This window comes from Motacilla alba, chromosome 4 (assembly GCF_015832195.1).
Source record: "Motacilla alba alba isolate MOTALB_02 chromosome 4, Motacilla_alba_V1.0_pri, whole genome shotgun sequence".
NCBI classification, from domain to species: Eukaryota; Metazoa; Chordata; class Aves; order Passeriformes; family Motacillidae; genus Motacilla; species Motacilla alba.
In genome coordinates this window covers 27,224,542-27,237,300 of record NC_052019.1, presented here as the reverse complement: position 1 = coordinate 27,237,300, position 12,759 = coordinate 27,224,542, and the positions used below count along the sequence as shown (strand labels likewise).

The following is a 12,759-nucleotide window of genomic DNA, read 5'->3' as shown; positions in this document are numbered from 1 at the left end:
CCAGTACCAGATCCAGACACCTTCTGACCACCTCCAGGGATGGTGACTCCACCACCCCAGGCAACCTATTCCAATGCCTGACAACACTAAGAGTGAAAAAGCAATTCTAATGTTTAATCTGAATCCCTCCTGTCTGACCTTTAGGCCATCTCCTCTTGTCCTCTCACTGCAGGCACAGCAGGAGAGACCAAACCCCTCCCCGCTAGGGCCGCCTTTCAGGGAGCTGTAGAGGTCAGTGGGGTCCCTCCTGAGCCCTCTCCGGGCTAAACAAACCCAGCTCCCTCAGCTGCTCCTCACAGGACATGTTTTCTGGAGCACTCCTTAGCCTTGGTGCCTTTCACTCGACTCATTAAAGCACCTCAATTTCCCTTTGACAGTGAGGGGCCCAAAACTGAACAGAGTGCTGGAGGTGTGGCCTCACCAGTGCTGAGCACAGGGGGACAATCACAGCCCTGGTCCTGCTGGCCACACGATTGCTGGTACAGGCCAGGGTGCCATTGGCCTTCGTGGCTACCTGGGCACAAACTGGCTCATGTTCAGCTCATATCCATAATCTGTGAACAGCATTCAGATTTTTGCTTTGCTCCTAGGTAGAAGAATCTGGACTAATTGACAGTCTTTGACGTCAGTGATAATCCAGATGGGAAAATTATGCTGAGACTAGATTTAGGATTTGGCATCTAACCATGAGAACTGAGGGCCAAATTGGCTATAGCTACTTGTAGTCACTGATGAATTCTGTGAAAACTCGAACTACCTTTGCTGTGACAGAGGTTCTCCACATGATCAATTTACTTACCTAATTTTTAGCATAGTTAATGTAATGGAGTGCAGAGTTAAGGATAGACTGAAATCATTCCAGATTACCTAAATTGTATATGATTCATTCATTTTAGTGTGTAGCTGATCAAATGTATTTGTGAAGCCATGACCAATAAAGAACAGAAAACATCCTTTCCAAGGAATTGTTCTAAATTGCCAGTGTGTGGATTTCTAACATATAGATCTGTGTTTCTGTAATTCCTGTGTCGTATTTCCACTTAATCAAAAGCATTAATTGAGATGAGTTCAGTTGATTACAGCATGGTGTTAACATTACCAGTATTGTGGTTTTGAGCCTCATATGGCAATTCACTTAAGAGCTGGATTTGATAATCCTTGGTTGTCCCTTCCCAGAATATTTTGCGATTAAATATGACTGACCAATTAAATCTTGCTGAATGTACTTTTATTTTCTGACTTACAAAAAAACCCATGCTGTATGATTCTATAATATATCATTCATGAGGGCCATGGTTAAAATAGAAGTTATAATTTGGTAATTTCTCAATTCAGCCACAAAATGTAACTGTCTCTGTCTAGCTCTATAAAGACTGGACAAAGCAGCCATAAAATACTGGACAGTGTTTCATAAAGCTGTTGTTATTAGGCAGAATGCTCTAATTTCCTATCTTTCAGCTTTAATTATGCTAAAAGAAAAAGGAAACCACACTAAAATGCACTTTTTACTGCTAAAATGGGTTTACACATTAAAACTGATGAGAGATCATCTGCCAAGATGCACAGTGCCATCCCCTCCCCTCCTACTTCAGCTTTCCACAGATGCTCTTTAGAAAGGGTGTTTGATCTTCCAATACTGACTTAAGACATGAAAAAATATCCTTCAATTATATCTTAAAAATTACAAAATACAATCACTCACTTTACTAGAAAAAAGATTGATATTCTGAAAGTGACTGAAAGCATTGGGCAATAGGTAGATGGCAGGGAAAGCAATATAGGCTTGTGGTAGAAAGAGGTTTGTTAGTATATGTATGACTCCAAAACACAAAGGAGAAGAAGTATGAGAAATAACCTAAAAGGCACAGTCCAGAACATGCTCCCTGCTCTGTTGCACTTCCAAAACTTTTTTAAAAATTCTGCACTGTATCTATCACTGTATTCTACACCGATCTGTATTTCCTTAATTTAGGACACAAGAAAATATTAGTTAACCATGAAAAATAAACTCACAGGAGAGTATTTCTGTTGTAAATAAATAAAATTTAAATAAATTATTTTGTCACATGTTTCCCTGTATTCTTAATTCTGATATTGGTTTAAGTGTTTAAAAATATACATATATAGAAAGAAATCACCTGTCTTCCACGTCAGCCTCTGTTCCCTTTCTGTCTGTTATGTAAGCATGAATTTCTGTTTGCTTATGATCACTCTTCTTCATTTTCAGGCTACCATGTATTTTCTTCTCTCTGGAACAGACTTGGCTAATAGCTATTCCTGTCTTCTGAAGAAAATCTGCATCATATCCCTAATCTCATGTAATCATTCCATCATGTAGTTGAAACCTTTTATAGAAAAGCTACAGATGCATTCGTGTTAATCCTTTTCTCCCATAAGTTTCTTCCTACTCAGTTTTGGAGAATTCTTCCAGGAGAACTAGATGAATCCCCAGATATTTTATTTCAAACTACATTCCATTTATCTAAGGTCAGGAAATGTGATGTAGGAAATAATTCCTACACTAACTGAAAGATGGGCTATTTAGCCTGTTGGGTCTTTTCCATTCATAATTTGGCATATTCTCTGCGTCCTGTGGTGCAGCTGTGCTATGCTCACCACAAAGTGATAGTGTCCCTCAGACTTCCCATAGCACAATCAGGAAATTACAGAGTCTTAGTAGCTGCCATCTGCTGTGTGAAAGTAAGAAGTGCCTAGATTAGGTCCACAAAGATCTTTTGAAGTACTCTTCCTTTTGATAATAACTGAAATAATTGACAAGGACAATGTCCCTGTTTTTTTCCATTTTGTTTGCTCAATCTGACCGCTCAGTTAAGAATGTCTGAAATACTACATTATCAGACAGAAGAAATGCCAGAGAGATTTTAATTGCATATTCTTCCACATTAAATGCAGGTTTGTGTCTTCCAATATAGCCCATTACATGTTTATATAGCACAAGAACAAAAGTGTATAAACTACCCATGAAAGTCCATTAAGTATGGTTGAACATTATAGTAACTGCTTAGCTATCGTCAGTTTCTAAAATGATACAGACAATTACTGGGCAAGAATTCAGTATACATGTACTTTATTTCAAAGAATGCTCTGAAGCGCTCATTTTTAGAGTTTTATGTTTTTTATTACAAGATGAATGATGAAAGCTTTTCCACCCAGAAAACATTTCCTTGTGCTTATTAAGCAAAGAATTTGTAAATATTGTGGAAAACATTGTGACCTCAACAATCAATACACAATTCAAACAAGACAATGTATCATAGATAGCAGTAGCATGAATTATACTTTCTATACAAGATGGTTTTGTGGAACCTGGATGTTGGGCAAATACTTCTTGTAGCTAATAATCAAATGTTACAACACACCTACTTGCACTGGATTATCCCAAAGACATTCTCAAAAGAACAATTGTGCAAACAACCACTAAAATTACATTCCTTCTCTCTAAGAGTATTTAGGTGGCAAATTTAAGACCTAAGTCCTTACAAATGCCAGAGGATTTGTGTTACCCATGTAAACTGCCCTCACAGCTGTCTTACTATACAGTAATAATTACTAAGATCTGTGTTAGAACCAATGTAATTTGCAATATATGCCTAGAATAAATATCTAACTAATCACAGGTACACACAATAGGACAACATTGAAAAAGTAGAAAGCCATACATTTTACAGGTTTTCAAATATATTCTCAATTACTTTATGTTATTTCAATTTTGAATCCAAAGTACATTTACACACGTGTTTTCAAAGGTGGGAGTCCACATGAAAGACAAAAGCAAAGTCCAAGCCACAGTACAAGAGTACCTTTGCACAGCCATCCCGTGTTAGAGATGGCAGGTGCTGAGAGAGGACTTGAACCAGCCCCTGATCTACTGGGAGCTGACATCACTCTGCTCCAGGTCCACACCCAGTTTAGCCCACAGCCCGCCTTCCTGAACTCCCTTGGCTGCCAAAGCAAAAAGCTAATTTTCTCCTGCAGGACATTCTGACCAGAAGCTTCTCTGAATGGAGCTTACTTTGGGTTGGCATTTTTTTATTTACTATGGGATGGACAGCCAGCTAGCTCAGCTGACAGACACTGGGCAGGAACACTATGCTTCTTATCATTAACATTGTTCCTCTTCAGCTTCTGCTCAACACAGCTGCCACTTATCCTCTGTTCCTTCTACAGTATACTGCTATCACAAGTCCAGCTGCTACATTTTGTGAGCTGCTCCAAACCCTTCAAATAGAGCTACATTTACCATGGGGTGGAGTCTAAGTACTAATGTGCCTTTAAGTAGTGCACTGAATATGCTTACACTTAGCTAGAAACTGGTGAAAATAAATCTCATAATTCTATTTTGAAAACTCTATCACTTGCCTACAAAGTAACTCTTGTAGCCAACAACTTCTGTTTACACAGCATTTTCTTATCCTTTGGTTTAGAGATAGATACAATTTCTGTCCCCTAACCACAGCTGTTCATAAGCAATGAAGAGCAAGAAAGCACATATTAGTGTTACAGAAATTCTGAAAGGTCTGACAAAAGCAATGCTGCTCAAGAACATTTGTTTTCTAAGACAGCATCACAAAATAACGTGAAGGCCAAAGGGAATACTAAATGTTCTGTGGGAAAAATAATATAGCTGCATAGGTGAAAAGTTGGTCCCATGGTACCTGAATGCAGTACTCCTATTCATCAGGATAAGAACTGGATTATTGTAGGGATGCAGGTGTGATCTCTTCAATGGAGTTCTGTGTTTCAACACAGTTGGAAATGGAAATGTGCATCATTTTCATACAGAACTCAACTGATTGCTTTTTTTTTCCTACTTCCAAAATATGAACTAACTGTTAATGCTCTTAATGCTGCAAAAGTATTTCAAGCTATTAATGAAAGATGATTGATACCTCCATGAACATGTAAGCAAATACTGAGCTCTGCTTACGTAAGCAACCACCACTGACCATGATAATTACTGGTACAATGTTTCCAGTCCCTTGTATGTATAAGTACTTGCTAGATTGAGGACCTCTTAATATGTATAAATGAATTGTCAACTATCCATGAAAAAAGTATGCTCCACTTTTTACTTACATGTAAAATTAAAAAGGAGACACTGCATATCACCTACTAACTTTTTGATCAGATGGTTTATGAAATGCTGGTCAGTAAAAGTTAACCAGTCACCTTAATGCTAGAAAATACATCTTTAGGACAAACGACAGAGGGAGAGACATAAAAGGTTGGAAGCATAGAAGCAAACCCTCATAACTACTAAGAAATCTCTATTGCTGGATGACCAGATTGAATCATCATTTAGGTAGGTGTCATCAAAGTTCACAACCTTGAAGTCCTTCTTAAGGTACATGGCATTCAGTTTGTTTAGTGTTCGAGCAAAGGTATATTTAGATGCACAACTATATGCTTCCATATTGTAGACTTTGTGGAAATGCAAATCAAAATACGGATTATCCTAAAAAAATAAAAAAAAAATTGAGAGAGAATGAAATTACTACACACATTACAGAGTTAGAATTGCAATCTGTTGTTCTCTGCCCAGCTACCTACAGGGCTTTTTCTCAGTATGATGGGCTCTAAAGGACTTCACATATTTCTGCTATTCATCGTAAATGGTCTTTTAAAACTTTAAAAAGTACTGGCTGTAATTCTTTGTCATTGGGAATTTTTTCTAAGGAAAACTTTCTAAGTTTTCTCAAGCAGTACACTCTATTGGTATTGTACAGTCTTGTTTTAAACTGAATCAATTTGTTATGTTACCTAAAACACAGTATATGAAAAGCACTTGCCTTGGACTATAACTGTCTATGTCTGTGGGAGAAGAAGAATATTGATTGCCCTCCCTGCCTGAGTTGTATTTCTTTGTGCTTTCTGGCTCTTTGACACAATTAATCCTAGCAGCGGATAAATTCTTTTAAATTCTATGGATATGAATTCCTATTATGAATATTTATAGCAGTGTTAATTACCCCATGAGTTTGAGATTCAATTAGGCTTTTCTTTAATCAAAAATAAGACAGATTTTGATCATCCCAGCTGTAAAAGTCTGAATCATTTCTGAAGAATATTTTAGCACAACACTTCAGAAGAAAGTGTCCATAAAAATTTTTAATGAAATTCTGTTTTCAAATACACTATTACATTAACTGCAGTTTACACTGGAAGCTGCAGATGGAGAACTTTTACTACCAGTTATGATGACCGAATTAGAAAACACCCAGCTTCTGCCTCAGGTCTCAACCCGAGATGAAGGCTATTATAATAAACTAACAAACAAAAAATCTCTTCCCCTCCAACAGTGCAAATATGATGTGGTGCCTCTCACATGCAATAAAGCCAAAATTCCTTGGTAACTTAATTTTATTTTCCAGATAATGCTTTTTAATTGCATTTTAATTCTTGTATCCCAAATTGCAAAACAAGAGAATTGTTCTCCGTGTACATAATACAGAATGTAACACTTACTGTATCTGCTTCTTTTCCATCAATCATCTCCAGATCTTTCAAAAACCACTTTTCAACAATTTCGTATTTCTCCTCTCGGTCCACTCGCCAGTGTTTAACCATACATATTTCTACTTCTTTACTTTTAGTTACTGCAAGAAAAAAGTAGTTTAGATATGCAAGCAAGTAATTCCCAAAGTTAAACCATGACAGGAAGGGCTGTGCTGGGTTATACTGGACTTGATAGCTTTATTTTGCCCAGGTAGTAGGAACAGTGCCACGTTGTCAGTCTATGAAACCTGTCAGACTTTAGCAGATTTAGGATTTACCTTATCCACCCTGTGAAGAAAGAGTCTTGTCTGCTCAAATGCCGTTCATGTGAATTCACTAGCACTGCAATGAAATCCTTATTCTGGCACTGGGTCTGCATTATCCTTCTTACTTCAAGAGGGAGACTTTTTTGGGGTGCTGCAGTTAGGAAATTGCAAAACCTCTACCAAGGTTCTGTATTTACATGACTTCTGCTATACTTTCCAGTCTGTGAAGGAAGTTCTCTTATGAAGCCATTACTTTTTTAAAGCAAAACTCTTATTTCCCTATATAGTATTTGAATGAAATCAACATTGAAATTTTTTCTTAAAGCTTCCAGTTGTCCAGTGCTAAATTTATAGAAATTACTGTTTTCCAACTTAGGCAGGAAATGAGATTAAAAAGAGCATGAACATGCTCTTTGCAACAACTACCATTATTAATTGATTACCTTGAGTGCTGACTAGGAGACTGGATTTCTGTAACAGACCATTACGAGTGTGAAAAGTACCAGAGCCTGAACAACCTCCTGCACATCCAGCTGCTGATGGCTGCAGGGCAGGCCACGTTACCAAGCTATCTGGTAGCCCAAGTTATGGTCAAGAAGTCACCTACATATGGCAGGAGCATTTCGACTTCACAGCACAAGGCTAGGAAACAGGAGCAAAATGCTTTTATTTCTAAATACTGCCTGAATTTTTGAAACCCTGTTTTGAAACTTTATTAGTTTTACCTTCCTCCTGTTAAAACATCTCTTATTCTCACCTGCTTATAGGAAAATGATTATTAAATAACAACAAAGTATAAATGTTGGAGATATTCCTTCTTTCCATTGCAAAGAAAAACAGTGGAAAATGTATAAATTGATCATAATTTCTCTCAACCTATAGCTTCCCTGCCTGGGAAATACAAATAATTTTTTTCTTTGGTCCTATCAATCATATTTACTTTTTGACCAAAAGACCACCACTGTGTTATCTTCCATGGAGAAATTACAATGGTTTTCATTTGCAAGGCAATCTAGCAGATTAATCTTAGGAAGTTCCCTTCATACTTTCAGCTTCACCCATTTGGTTTGTTGGCTTGCTAGCTTGTAAGGGAATATGTTGTGTTTCTCAGAGTTAAAACTAAAGGAAGTAAGCCCAAACCCCAAGTCCTCTCAAAAATACAAAGGGATGTCCTAGGGGTCCCCAGATCCCCACATTGCCACTGCTGCACCCCTCTGACAACAGAAATCCTATGACATAAGGACAGAGCACAGATGTTATGCATCGTGAACCCAGTGGTGAAACTTGGGTGTGCTATCTTTAGTTATGAGAAAAAAAAATCATTTTCCTGCATTTTACATACTGCTTGATCTTGCAGTCAGTTAAAAGAGTCAAAGAAATTTTTTTCATAGAGAGCATGAGCTCAGATCTACCTCGTCACTCTATTAAGCTCTAAAAGCTTTGCTTGAGGTGGGCACAGCTATGGCAATACCTTCATAGAGGACAAAGTATTTCTTAAAGCCTTTCATGGACCAAACACCTTTTCCAGTATCTCTGTAGGACAAAATGTTATCACCACCATTCTTTCTTGAGTACACCAACTCTGGGTTGTGAAAAGCCCTGAATGGGGTTGCATTTCAGCTCTCTGTTCTTCTGGGGTTTATAAACTGTTTAGTGAAAGGATATTGTCACCTTCGTGCAAGAACTGGGACTTGCTGTTGTGAAAAGGAGAGGAAATAGTGTTGGCAATATGACACCAAAAAAAGATTGTTCAACTACCCACACCAGGATTTTGTTGTAACACACATTTCAATAGGCAAAGACCTCTGAAGTTTTGACTATAGTTTGAGTGATTTTTTTTTAATGGTAATTTGAAATCAACAGAAACACACAGAGGTTGCATCGCAGGGATAAGATTTTAGATAATGTGTTTTGCTCCTACAGAGTCACAGCAGAACACAGTAGTTGCTGGCAGCTGGATGCAACCCATCTTTCAGAATCAGATTTCCACTCTACTCACCACTTGCTCAACCGCACCTGAATATATCAAGAGAGTGTAATATCGGATAGTGGAGAAGATCCTACTCTTAATACTCTACATGAATTTTCCTTTATGTCTTTAGAGACTTCCAATCAGTAAATCTGATTAGAGGCTTTCTTTAATGGTTTGTTCTCCTCTACCTGAAAAAGAAGTTTTTAGGACAGATTTTAAAGGTGCATAATATTAATTCTCCTTTTTGAAAGTTTCACAACAGTGAACTGCTTATAGAACTCCAACATGGAACTAATCATACTTCTACTGATAGTTTCATAAACTATGAATGAGATTGGTATTTCTGTATGTTTAGAAACCCTGTGATCTGCAGGAATTAATTCCTTGAAACAGTTTTTATAATTCTAACATACAAAGCCTGTTCTACCAAAATTAAAGGAGCACAGAGAACTTAGCTGGCTCAGGGTTTCCAATAATCAGTAAAACAGCTCATGTGTTCTAAGGACTTCAGGTTTTTAGAAAGATAGTGAACATAGAATACTGCATGCCAACCCCATCTATGTCTCAAGCATACAGATTATTTCTACCTATTATATGTATTTGGAACCCGAAGAGGAAACAGACTGAAAGAATCATCCACTTCAACCTAACTACTTACAGATGACATTTCTCTTATTAGTATTTTTCAGTGGTTTTAAATAATAATTAAAAACCCACACACAAACCAGCTTTTCTGAAACCTCAAGATCATTCACTTGGAAAGAAACTTAGAAAGTAGCCAAATAATTACCACTTAAATCTTGTTTTTCTCGAAGATTGCGCTAATTACTAACTCCAACATGTATTTATTTAAACCACAAGTCTAATTTGTCGTTCAAAGTGGAATAGGGATAATATGCGGGACATTAGACCAAGCCGAGGGACAGGGCACAAATTTTACAAATGTTTCCTGCAATGTTAATGCAGGAAAAAAACCTGCAGAATCTGCAAAGAATCTGGGAAAGAATCCGCAGAATTTAGCAAAGAATCTGTAGGAAACCCGACTAGAACTATTTTAAGGGTTTGCTCTTTTCAGAGCAGTTCGGGCGCTCACACCATTGCCACGGCCAGGGCACTGCTCCCAGCTGCGGGGCAGACGTCGTGGTTCCGCGCTGGTGTCAAACCTGGAGCGGCTGTGACTCAGAAGTGGGAGAGAGCGCCGTTTTCGGGGGCTGCCGGTGGCGCGGGAGCAGCGAGCCGGGCTGCGTGCTGTGGCCGGGGAGCGGCGCGGCGGGACGAGGCGCTGCCCCGTTCCGGCCCGGGGGCGCCGAGCCCCGGCCCCGCTCCCAGCCGCGCCCGCGTCCCCCCGCAGAGCCCCGGCCCCGCTCCCAGCCGCGCCCGCGTCCCCCCGCAGAGCCCCGGAGCCCGGCCCCGCTCCCAGCCGCGCCCGCGTCCCCCCGCAGTGCCCCGGAGCCCGGCCCCGCCCGGCGGCTGCCCCGTACCTGCGGCGCACAGGTAATAGCGCTGCGCGCCCGCGCCCTCCACCTCGATGAACTCGTGCAGCCTCTGCCGCCGGGGGCCGAACAGCCTCTTCGCCAGGTCCTCCTTCACCAGCGAGGACATCGCACCCGCGGAGCTGCTCAGCGCCGGGCACCGGCCCCCCGCGCCCCGCGGCCGCCACGGGGCACCACGGCGGGGGCTGCGCTCCGGCCGCGCGGGACCGCGGGGCGCGGGGGAGGCATGGCCGGCACCCACCCCGCTCCCTCCCGGCCACTTTGCCCCCGGCCCCGAGCGGCCGCCGTTAAAACTTCGGCCGCCGGCGCCGGGAGAGGCCGGGCCGCGGATCTCCCCGCCCCGCGCCCGCCCGCCGTGCGCCAGCGGGGCGCTCCCGGCGCACGGGCCGCACCGGCACCGGCACCGGCTGCGCCGCCCCACCGCTGTCCGAGCCAAGTCCCGGAGGTGCCGTCGGGCCCCCTGCCCGAGCTGTCACCCGGCCGGGGGGAGGAGACAACGAGCGGGGATGATCGCAAAACAATCGCCTCTCACTAGAGGCGATTTACCAAAAAAAAAAAAAGAGAGCTGTCAACGCAATTCTTCTTATCCGTAGATGAAAGCGCTGAGAATTTATAAAGGAATTAGATAGCATTATAGCTGTCACCAGTGTTCCTTCAGTAATAGCTTTTTGGCTATTAATAGCGTTAAGGACAAAATTACCTTATGGCACTCCTTATAAACAAAAAGTGAACTCACGTCCAGAGAAGTCGTCAAAGGCAGCCTGGGCATCACCCCCAGAATATTTGCACATGTGAGAGGTCTTTCATATCAGACATAAATGTATTTGCAGAAATTTTGGTCGTTTCTGCCGTTCCACAGGTGTGTGGGTGAAGTTCCTGGAGATGGGTGCTCTTCTAATTCCAGTATCCATGGTAGCCTGTGCTAGAGTTTTGCACTTTGGACTAGTTTCTGTCTGCTTATAAAAGTTTGGATATTCTCTTCTAATTCTTATCTTCAAGCTTAGCATACCTGAATACCACCTTACTGAGTTTTCATTTTTGTGATCTCAATGCAACATAGAAAGAAATGTTACCTTGGGATGAAACTGAGTGCTAAAGTGAAGGCAAGATATAGAATCTCTGGATATTTTAAAAATTGGCAATATTAGAATTATTTAGTGACTTAGGTCTACATGGTGCTTTGATGATGTGAAACAAAATGGAATCAAGTTAAAATCATGTAAATTTAGGGAGAATCATTCTCTGCTATAGACATATTGGGCTGGTATGTGGAAAAGGATTGAAACGAAACTAGGTTTTGATTTATTATGCTTTCTTTTGGTCCCAAACTATGTTTGAAACACAGTTGTGATTTTTAGATATATAGATTAATTTCCATCTCTGATTTGGGAGAGTAAAGTTACTCTAAGCATCAGGATTTATAAGTATGGTGCTTAGGGATAAATTTAATCTCTTTGCTTTAAAGTGTTATTTTAGGAAAAGAGCAAGATGCTCACTTCCAAACCAAGATATCTGCATATCAGGAAAATGCTTTCTTATGGAGACTGCCCAGAGGATATCTGAGGCACAGGATGCCCAAGTTCCTGCCCACAATTTTGATGACTTGGCCATGCTTTGAATATGAGACTGCTGTACAAATTGGCTTGCAGTTCACTGTCCCTGTCTGTCGGCCAGACATTGGCAGAATTGTCAAGGCTGATGCCCCAGGCTTCAGTTCACCACCACCAGTGTTAATAGTGCCATGGCTGGAGGTTTCAGTGCTCATACTCAGTGCCAGACTCCTCATTAGGAAGCTGATTTTGGCTCTGCCAGCCTGTAGCTCATGTTGCATCTCAGACACTTCAGTATTTTTTTTTTCAGTTCTGAAGAAGGAAAAGTACAGATAAAAATACCTTTAGAAAAATACTTGCAGCCCTGGAATAATTTTCAATCATTTTTCCCCTTGTTAAAGATTCAGGTGGTATCAGAATAACTACCTAGAGGGCAAGTGAGGCATCACTGGCATCTTGGACATGATGGAGCTGAGGCAAAAGTCGTGCGTAAATCTGATCTCTCTTGAATCAGATTTTCATTTTTCACAGTTTGATCATAATGTGAGTTTCCACAAGGGTGTTTTGAGGTTTGATATATTAATATTCTTCTGCAATATCCTTTATTGTATTCTCAAATGCTGCATTAAACAACCCCTCTGAATACATAGTTAGAAAGGTGCAATGATGATTTCAATGGGTAATGTTTTAACAGAAAAACATAAAACTTTGTCATTCACTATTGCTTTTGATTCTTTTGATTCTTTATTCACCCATCCTCTGTTACAACATAGCAGATTTCAGATCCACCTCAGCTGTGATAGTATAAGCCCAAATCCTAAGAGTCTGAAAGGCGATGGCTGAGCTATAACTCACACAGCCAGCAAGGATACACTAACTGTGGACTGGGAACAACTTATCTGACACCCAATGTCCCGACCAGCCATCCATCCCTATCTCAGATAATACCACTCCTGAATGAG

The 12,759-nt window shown here is 40.7% G+C and overlaps 1 protein-coding gene across 1 annotated transcript; it reads right to left on the bottom strand.

Annotated features, from left to right (window-relative positions):
• Nucleotides 1-3,071: 3,071 nt before the first annotated feature.
• EXOC1L (exocyst complex component 1 like) lies at nucleotides 3,072-10,630 on the bottom strand. The gene is made up of 3 exons (XM_038135560.1): nucleotides 10,236-10,630; nucleotides 6,487-6,617; nucleotides 3,072-5,476 (listed from the first exon to the last, which is right to left on the bottom strand). The coding sequence occupies exons 1-3, from the start codon at nucleotides 10,354-10,356 to the stop codon at nucleotides 5,213-5,215; spliced, it is 516 nt and encodes a 171-aa protein (XP_037991488.1). The 5' UTR covers nucleotides 10,357-10,630; the 3' UTR covers nucleotides 3,072-5,212.
• Between the last annotated feature and the right edge of the window lie 2,129 nt (nucleotides 10,631-12,759).

Coding starts and splice junctions, on each gene's coding strand:
- EXOC1L (XM_038135560.1), bottom strand. CDS start 10,356: ATGTCCTCGCTGGTGAAGGAGGACCTGGCGAAGAGGCTGTTCGGCCCC. Junction 6,618..10,235: donor CTATTACCTGTGCGCCGCAG/GTACGGGGCAGC, acceptor TTTTTCTTGCAG/TAACTAAAAGTAAAGAAGTA. Junction 5,477..6,486: donor ATGGAAAAGAAGCAGATACA/GTAAGTGTTACA, acceptor TTATTTTTTTAG/GATAATCCGTATTTTGATTT.